This window comes from Pipistrellus hanaki (genome assembly GCF_964339955.1).
Source record: "Pipistrellus hanaki genome assembly, chromosome: 2".
In the NCBI taxonomy this organism is placed as follows: domain Eukaryota; kingdom Metazoa; phylum Chordata; class Mammalia; order Chiroptera; family Vespertilionidae; genus Pipistrellus; species Pipistrellus hanaki.
This window is the reverse complement of record NC_140504.1, coordinates 52,727,465-52,737,464: the sequence shown is the minus strand read 5'-3', so window position 1 is coordinate 52,737,464 and position 10,000 is coordinate 52,727,465. Positions and strand designations below refer to the sequence as shown.

The 10,000-nt window shown below is 39.9% G+C and overlaps 1 protein-coding gene across 1 annotated transcript in view; it reads left to right on the top strand.

Annotated features, from left to right (window-relative positions):
* Nucleotides 1–248: 248 nt before the first annotated feature.
* Nucleotides 249–10,000, top strand: part of SEC22A (SEC22 homolog A, vesicle trafficking protein) — a 52,429-nt gene continuing 42,677 nt past the window's right edge. Inside the window, exons 1-2 of the mRNA XM_084871767.1 lie at nucleotides 249–343; nucleotides 8,224–8,424. Coding sequence (XP_084727893.1) covers nucleotides 8,243–8,424 — 182 coding nt within the window. The 5' untranslated portion in view covers nucleotides 249–343; nucleotides 8,224–8,242. The remainder of the gene's footprint in view (nucleotides 344–8,223; nucleotides 8,425–10,000) is intronic.

Here is a 10,000-nt window from a genome sequence, read left to right as displayed (position 1 = left end):
ACACTGAAGGGGCCAAAAAGCTGCATGGGGCTCGAGAGCCGCGTTTTGCCGACCTCTGGCATAGACTGTCAGTACCGAAGTTCAACATCTCCTTCAGCAGGTGCGTGAAAACCTGCCAATCCCGGAAAGGGGCGGGACTACCTGCGCCCCAGGAGGGGGCGGGTTGGCGCGTCCTTCCCAGAGAACCTAATTGGCCCGGGCACGCAGAGGGAAAGGGGGCGGGGCTTGATCCCGCCGGGAGCCAGCCACGTCGGAAGCCGGTTGCCCCGTGCTCAGGCCACGCCCTGGTCCCACAATGCACTGCAGGCCGCGTCATTCGGAGCGGCAGGTCCCCGCCGGACAGGTACGGACTGGCCCCTCCCAGTCTTCGTTTCTTCCCTCTCGGGGTCGCTCAAAATCCTGGCGGGCCGCTCCCCCTCCATTTCCCCGCCCCCCGCACGGCCCTGGCCCTCGCCAGCGTATCTACAGACCTATTCCTGGGCGGGAGCCCAGCCCGTGCCGCGGGGGCGGGAGCCGGGCGTTGTGGGAACCACGGAGCGCGGGAGGAGGGGGATTGCGCCGGGGACTTGGGCCCCTCCGACTGGCGGGGTCTTTGGGGCCGCGTGGGCGGCGGTTGCCCCTCGGCCGACCTTCCCTGGGTATGGCATAGCCGGGCCGGGGGCCGACGGGGAGGGGCAGTCGCCCTGGGATGTCAGCGGCGGGGGGCATTCCTGGGCGCCCAGGTGTCGCAAACCCCGCGATCCACCTAAGCGGCTTAGACGCCCCCGAGAGTTTGACGTGGCATTTTCCATTTCTTTTAAGCAGGGTGGGGTTTGAACCGGTGGCTAAATGTGCGTTTTCTGTAAATGTGCGTTTTCTGGGGACTGAAGGAGCCCTGAGCCCAGAGAGTCGCCCGCGTTGGCTCTCAGAAACCTCATCAGGCCTTGTTGTTATTGGCATTTTGGGGACGATGCGCCTGGAGACCTGAGCCGTCGTTGGCCTGACCGATGGAAAAGGGCTTCAGATTAAAAGACGGAGCCCCAGCCGGCTTGACTCTCTCTGCCCGTGAAAGCCGTTTTGGACTTTTCTGGTGCTCCTTAAGTTTCCTGGGTTGTCCATCTGGGGGTAGTTGGCCAGCTTTGAGAACAGTCCTTTCTGTGCCTGTTGAGCCAAGGCAAAGCCCAGGGGCTGAGGTGTCAGCCCCTAGACTGGAGATGTTGGGATCCCAGCTGACAGGTGCAATAGCCACTATTAAAAACTTCCTGAATGATGTTACTCATGTGCTGGCATTATAAGGAATTAGGCAGTATCTTGGAACATGGCATCTGCTCATGTGCTGACATTACAAGGAATTAGGCAGTATCTTGGAACAGTACCTACGATTTCTGGTATATGAGGGTTGTAGTTCAGTAATTGAATCTGACATCTGTGACCATACCCTAAGTTAATGGGACATCTGGATATTTCCTGTGCTTAGGACCCATGATCTCGGTTTAGTGCTTCTTTTGGTGTATGATTTTTAAAAAAATCTAGGTATATTTTGTATTGGTGTATGAAAGACGCCCAGCTCTTAGCAGAGCAGGGGTGCCTGTGACCTTCCTCGCCAAGTAGTTGAATAAGAAGCTTGGATATGTTGAGAGGCAATGCCTCAGAGGGTGGTTAGTGTTAGGCCTGAGTTTAAGTCGTCGATCACTTGCTAGTTTAGCGACTGAATAAATGAACCTTTCTGAGCTTGAATTTCCTCAAAGATAAAATGAATCAGATAATACCTACCTCACAGGTTATTGGAAGACTTTCCATGAGGTAATGTGTATAAAGTACCTGGTAAATAGAGGGTAGTAAGTAAATAATAATAATAATAATAATAATAACAACAACAACAACAACAACATCAGCAAATGCTTAATATCAGGTTCTTTACATGTTCCTGTAAGGTAGATACTATTAGTTTCTTTAAAATAATCCTATGAGATATGTACTGTTAGTAGCCACACTTTATAGGTGAGGAAATTGAGTATAGAAAGGCACAGTTAATAAATAGTTGAGCCAGTTTTGGAATCCAGACAATCTAATTCCAGAGTTCATCCTGTTAATTACTGTACAGCCTCTTAATAAAGAAAATGTAAACTGGTCTTTTATTATTACTTCAAAATGAGTAGCTAGATAGTTTGTCACTGGGTTCTTGCCCCTTGTTGGTTTTAGGTGGCTGGTGTAGCACAGAGATGTAGAGATAGAAGAAACTTAGGTTTAAGCACCAGTTCTGCCATATATGAGCAGTGTGACATTGAGAAAGGGAGCCTTCATTTCCTCATCTTTAAAATGAAGATTATACCTACGCACTGTAAACTATGAGGTGCTACACAGATGTTGGGGATTGATACATTTGTGCCTGTGTTTGGGGCCCTGTTCCTAGATGTGGCGATAATCTACTCTGGAGCCTGAGGTCTTAAACATACTGCTCAGTGCAAGCTCCTATAATAGGAGTATCAAAGGCTGCTGGAGAGGTTGGGGGTGGGACAAGTTGCAAAATAAATTCTTATCCTTGGTACGCTTTACATTTTTCTTCTTCAAACTGTTTCCCAAGTGTCTTCCTGTTAATGTATGGCTGTAGAAAGAACTTCCCTTTCCCCTTAATCTTGCTCCCATCCTGTGCATCACAGTTAGTACAACTTTCTCCCCAAATAACCCCCCTCCCAATTCTCACAGATCTGTTAGCATTTTTCATAAAAATTATATCTACCAGGGTGGTGTTTACCAAATTTTGGTATAATCAGATATGCAAGATAATTTGAGTAGTAGGCAGATGAACATTAAAAAAATAATTCTTGCCGAAACCAGTTTGGCTCAGTGAATAGAGCGTCAGCCTGCAGACTGAAGGGTCCCAGGTTCAATTCCGGTCAAAGTCATGTACCTTGGTTGTGGGCACATCTCCAGTAGGAGGTGTGCAGCAGGCAGCTGATCAATGTTTCTCTCTCATTGATGTTTCTAACTCTCTACCCCTCTCCCTTCCTCTTTGTAAAAAAATCAATAAAATATGTTTAAAAAAATAAAAAAAAATAATTATTCAAAAATTTCACACACTCATATTTGGATGAACCCCCCCAAAGTTCTTTTTTTTTTAAAAAAAATATATTTTATTGATTTTTTTCAGAGGAGGAGAGAGGGATAGAGAGCTAGAAACATCAATGAGAGAGAAACATCAACCAGCTGCCTCCTGCACAACCCCTACCGTACAAACCAATGTACATGCCCTTGACCGGAATCGAACTCGGGACCTTTCAGTCCGCAGACCCACGCTCTACCACTGAGCCAAACTGGTTTCGGCCCCCGCAAAGTTCTTTATTTTAACTTATTAAGTTGGGAGAAAATCCTAGCACATTATCACTGATTTCACAGATACTATTGCTAAGGATAGGGCAAAAAATAAATCAATTGAAAGACATATTAGGTAGATAAATAGTACAGGTAGTATATAGATATGGTAAGAATTCTGAAAATGATACTTGGATGCCTAAAGTTTGGGAAATAATGAACTAAAATAAAATGAGTGATTAACCCAATATAAATGTTTTTGTCTTAAAAGGCATTTATGAAGGCATCTTGCTAGAAAATAGATATAAAGTATACTTGTATCTTAAAATAGATATAAAATATACTTACAAAATATATTGGGTTTTATTTATTACTTTTGAGAGGGTTGCTTTCCTGGTACCTTGGGCCCACCGTGATTACCCCACTAGGTTCTGAGGAAGAGAGATCAGCATCTTATTATCTTGGGTCTAAGAGGTACTAACCACTGCTAGAGTAGTTTGGCATTGTGGAACTTTCTTTTCCTCAGCCTTTACATAAATATTTACCTAGACCTACCTAGATTTCAACCTTGGGCTTTTTCCTCTACAATTGCTTTTCGGGGAGAATATAGAGTTCAGTACTCAGATTCTCTGTGACTTTTCTGCCGCTGTCTAAGGCATATGCAGTATTTTTCCAGTGTAAAGGTGAGGGAAAATGACCAGGGGCCTAAAAATGTATCTGTGGCCCTTGTAGAACTACCATTGCTCCTAAATTTTCCCATGCCAAGTGTTAACTTTTTGCTTTCCCCAGTTCCCACTGGGCCACCATCTTGCCTACATTCTACGGGTACTCTAATCCTAGGTTGGCCTCCATGTGGGCAGATTCGTCTTTCTGCTAGCACAGTCCAGATTAGATGAGAGTGATTTTCTTTTTTCCCAAGCAACTGCATTGAGAATCCATGGTAAAAAGAAAAAGGGATGGGGGAGAATGTTAATATTTATTGAGTTGATAGAGGAGAGATTGCTTATTCTAAGATTATTGAAGTCTGTCTACACTTAGTCAAGCCTGGAGTTGCTCACTGGACAGTCATCACAGTTTCTTTTGCTAGTTAACTGGTTTGGATGGTAGGTCAAATGAGTGAAGAAGAAATGTTTTTATCTCAGAAAAATCTCACCTTCTGATAATTCTCTTGACAACCTTTTAAGAATTTTGACAGGGAATATCACTGCTGTATTGTATTAGCCTAAAGGCGTGTATAAGGAATATCTGAAACGCAAATTGTCTAGCTAGTTTTACAATTAGTAAGGTGGTAGTCAATGTAGCTTGCATTGTGTTTGCTCTTTTAATCTGAATTTCTTTAATTTTGGATTGATACCTCTTTTTTTTTTAAATGTATTTTTATTGATTTCAGAGAGAAAGGGAGAGATACAGAACATCACTAATGAGAGAGAATTATCAATTGACTGCCTCCTGCACACCCCACACTGGGGATCGAGTCCGCAACCTGGGCATATGCCCTGACTGGGAATTAAACTGTGACCTTCTGGTTCATATCGATGCTCAACCACTGAGCCACACCTGCCAGGTTGGATTACTGCTTCTTGATGTTAGGAACTATGTATTCCTAATGTCTGGCATACAGTATGGACTGTTACAAAATAAAACTTGAAGATGTAATTGGCTTTATTAAGCTAGTCATGAATACAGCTGCATATTGTCTAGCAACTAGTGGAGTGCTCTGAATGCCTATACAAAATGGAGTGTTTTTAAGGCAGAAGGAGGGTTGAGACTAAGAAGTTAAGAGTGGCCGGGACCGGTTTGGCTCAATGGATAGAGCGTCAGCTTGGGGACTGAAGGGTCCTAGGTTCGATTCCAGTCAAGGGCATGTACCTTGGTTGCGGGCATATCCCCAGTAGGGGGTGTACAAGAGGCAGCTGATCGATGACTCTCTCTCATCGATGTTTCTAACTCTCTATTTCTCTCCCTTCCTCTCTGTAGAAAATAAATAAAATATATTTAAAAAAAAAAAAAAGAAGAAGAAGAAGTTAAGAGTGGATTATGTTAGTTGAGGACAGGCAGTGGGGGTCTTACCTGGCATAACAGCCTCACTCATGTGAATCAGGAAATTTCAGATTGATTGGTTTAAAATTACACTCCAGGGAGATTCTGAAACTAAAATTAGGGAGGGTATTTACTCTAGCTTTTGGTATCATGGGCTTTTAGCACAAGTGAGCACTTCTGGCCCTGTGGCTTTTCTTTTTAACAATAATCAATAAATGTTTGTTGAATGAACGGAACTTACAGGTTGTTATTCTTTTCTCATATATGTTTTAGGAAGTATGGATCTTATCTTTTTGTCTTTTAAGTCACGAAGAAAGGAATAACTTTAAAGATTACATGAAAGTTATCACCTTGTAATAAAGATAATTTCTAATATTTCTGTTGGGATCCTAAAAAGGTCAGGCATGAAAGAATACAGTTTGCTTTTATTTTATTTATTTACTTTTCTTAAAAATCTTTAAATTGATATTTAGAGAGATGAAGGAAGACAGAGAGACAGAGAGGGATAGAGAGAGGGAGAGAGAGAGGGAGAGAGAGAAAGAGGGAAAGAGAGAGAGGGAAACAGTCATACAATTGCCTCCATCAGGTGCCCCAGCCACACTCCGACCTGCAACCTGGTATGTGCTCTGACCCAGAATCGAACCCACCACCTTTTGGTGTACAGGGCGACACTCCAAGAACCAAGCCATATTGGCCAGGGCCAGTCTACTTTTAAATACTAAGTATATGGATGTTTGGAAACTATCATTACAACCCTTTCCTCTTATTATCAGAGTAGTCCTTGTGTTGCAGTATATATCTGTAAAGATAAAAGTTTTACATTTAATTAATAAATATTTAAAGAGTATGAAATGACATTTTCCTGCTTTCTTAAAGCTAAATGTTGCACCTGTGATTTAATTAAATAAAACATGGTAACACTTTTAAAAAGGGGATTACAATATAGCTTTTGTCTCTTGAGAAATCCCAGTTTTCTCTTGCTTCTGCTTTTAGAGAAGAAATTGGTTGAATAGGGAAAAAAATGATTTTATCTACGTGGCGCAGTGGTTGAATACTGACCTATAAACCAGGAGATCACGGTTGATTTCTGGTGAGGGCACATGCCTGGTTTGCAGGCTCAACCCCCAGTAGGAGGCAGCTGATAAATGATTTTCACTATTGATGTTTCTGTCTCCCTTTCCCTCCCTCTCTGAAATCATAAAAAAAAAAATTTTTTTAATTCTTTTATCCAAATCATTTATGTCATGTTCGAACTTTAAAGAATCCATTATGGTAAAGGCTAATTTAATTCCTGCTGGTTTTTTCCCCCCTTTTAAGTAAATAGAAGAGAAAAATATAAAGGGTAATGACATTAATACCTAGCTATTTCTGTCATTTCCTCATGAGAACAGGAAAAGGGGAGAGTAAGTATAATGCTTTAGCATTATTATCTGGGTTAATGTTTATTGTCAATCAGTTATCATCGTCAGTGGGCAGTCAGATTTTGACTTCACACAGCAATAAAAACTAGGGATTCCTGATTTCCAAACTCAGTACCAGTTAGTTTTTTTTTGATATATTACTAACTCAATTTTTCATTTTGGAATGAGATAAAATTGACCTACCTGAACTGGGCAGGCAAAGATTAAATTACTCTCTGAGATATAATAGCATGAAAAAAAAGCATATGAAATTGTTATCAGATTTTCTCAGTTTTTAGTTGCCTGACTACTAGTGGAAAAAAAAAAGCATTCAGTGGAGTAGTGCTCTGATGGCCTAAAAGAAAACAGTTATCACTTAATTTCACACTGTCAACATGTTTAATTCAGTGTTTTTCAAAGTATGATCTTTAAACAGTAGGATAGTAATTATCTGGGGAACTTGTTAAAAATTGGAGGTTCTCAAGTCAATGGATCAGAATATTTTGGAGGTTGGCCCAGAAATTCTAACCAAACTACCAGTGATTTTTTTTATATAAACTAAAATTTGAGAACTACTATTTTTTCAAATCAAAGTTTGACTATTTACTTGATTTATTTCAAACCCAGGTCTATGTAGATCTTTTATTTTTATAAAACATGATCAGAATCTAATAAGATAGGCTATTATGATTTACTTTCATAATAAATGAAAAAGATTGAGGATAGTATTAAAGTCATTAATTCCTTTAGCTTTGAGCTTTACTTTAAATAATATTTTTTTCTGGGTATAAAAGTAAGATGTGACCATTGTGAAATATTATGAAAATTTAGGAAATTATAAAACGATAACCATCATACTATTTCCTGGAGTTAAGCATTATTCTAATTTTGATATGTTTCCTTCCTGTATTTGTTTCTGTATTTATCTTTCCCTTCTTCCTTTTCTTTGTCTCTATGGAACATAACATTTGGTGTTTTTATCATGCCTTTTTTTCTACCTAACAGAGAGCATTTTACCACATTATTAAACTATTTTTCACAAACATAACTTTCAGTATCTGCAATATATTCTGTCATATGGGTGTATCTTAATTTATTTAACTATCCCCCTGATATTGGATGTTCATGTTGTTTCAGTTATTGCTGTGAAAGGATACCTTTCTGTTTAAAATTTTATCTGACTTCAATTACTTTCCGTTGGATAGGGTTATATAGTATTTACTTTTTTTGTGTGTGGTCAAAGGGAATAAATATTATTAAATTCTGTTGAATATTGCCCAATTGTTGAGAATAGTGTTTATTCCAGTATTTTCTTCCACACATACTTGGGAAAATGCCAGAAAGAAACAAGTAGTTTTTTAAAAAAACTAATTTGTTAAGGAAAGCATAGTCATCATTTTAATTAGTATATCTTTGAATATTAATTTTTGCACTGTTTTATAAGCTTTGGCTTTAATTTTTTATCTAATCCAAATTTTTCGTTTTGTTTTAGGCCTTTTCTGTCGCTTGAAATGTCTATGATTTTATCTGCCTCAGTCATTCGTGTCAGAGATGGACTGCCGCTTTCTGCCTCTACTGACAATGAACAAGGCGCAGGCGTGCAGGAGTGCAGAAAGTACTTTAAAATGCTCTCAAGGAAACTTGCTCAGCTTCCCGATAGAAGTACACTGAAAACTGGACGTTATAACATTAAGTAAGTCTTTAGTTTGCTTCATGAAAATCACTTGCTTAGTGGATGTCATTTAATGAAATTTAATTGGTGAAAATAGAAAATAGTGTTTGTTTAGGAAAACTTGTTTGAGTTAATCATGTGATTCTTAACTTATATTAAATAGTAGTTACGCTTTTTTATCTGGCTTTAGAAAAATTAATAGTTTTGCAGACCTCAGATATGCCATCTTATAAGTTGATCACTAGGTATTTATTAGTGTTCTTATATGCGTAGGCAAACTGTAATGGGAAGTTTAAAAAATCTTATACCTGCCTTCAAAAAAACTTAAGTTTACATTCTAGTCAAAGGGGATAGTACTCTTCACTATTTATTGTATCTAAAGAAAGTAAAACTGATCGGATAGAGAGTGACTTTATGGTAGTCAAGGGTCTCTCTAAAAGATGAAAAAGAAAGCAGTCATTTAAAGAATGCTATGGATGAAGAGCAAGGCTGATATAACAACAGCAGGTGCAGAAGGCCATCAGTACAGATCAAGATGAACCAGAGATGCAGAAGCAATATGGGCAATTAATAGAGTGGCAGAAAGTGAGGTCAGAAAGGTAGGAATGGGATAGGTAATGTAGGGCCTTCTAGGCTATGAGAAGGAGTTTGAATTGAATAGTACAATAGGAAGGCATTGAAGAGTATTAAGATGGAGAGTTATATAATCTGATTTTGGCTTTGAGTACCGTAGATCATCGGGCTACTCTGTGAAGAATGGGCTCTAAGGGGGAAAGAGGAAGAAGAGAGATCATTTAGGAGACTCAGGCAGCAATGATTTTTATAACTTAAACTAGGGTGATAATGATGAGAAGTGGTGGGATTGTGGCTGTATTTTTGGAGTAGCACCAACAAACCTTCCTCATGGACTAAAGTGGGATGTGAGAGAAAGAAAATAATTAAGAGTTCTTAAATGAGCAAGACGGGAAGATAAGTGTTTCAGTGATAAAAATCAAGAGGTCTGTTTGGGATGGTCAGTCTGAGATGCCTGTCAGACATCCAGGAGGCACTGTCAGGCAGGCCGGTAGCTGGATGAGTAAGTCTGAAGTTTAGTGAAGAAGGACAAGTATGGAGATTTAGATTTGGAGGTCAGCTTACGGTTTGGAATTAAAACCATGGGAATAGATAAGGCCACTTGGAGAGCGTAGACAGGAAACAGTTAGAGTACAGTTAACTCCTGAGCAGTTTGAAACTGATTGTGCATACTGTCAGAAATCAGATAAGGGCAAGGTCTGTACGGTATATAATCAAGAGAGAGAGGGCTTCATTATTGAGAAAAGACATGAACCATGTCCTCAAGAATTAGTAAGATTTGGCTAAGGCAGAGAGGAGGTAAATCCAGTACAGGGAGGAGAGGCAGGATAAAGAATGTGATTAATCTGCTTGGCCCAGTGAAGTGAATGATGATTTAGGGATGTTTTGGGAAATGTGAGATAATTAGTGTAATGCCAGAACCTGACTTCCATGAAAGTTTAGATTGATAAATGTCACTTTGATGTAATAGGTCATAGGAAGCTATTACTACAGGTTTGAGGGAAGTGACTTGATAAAAAAAAAA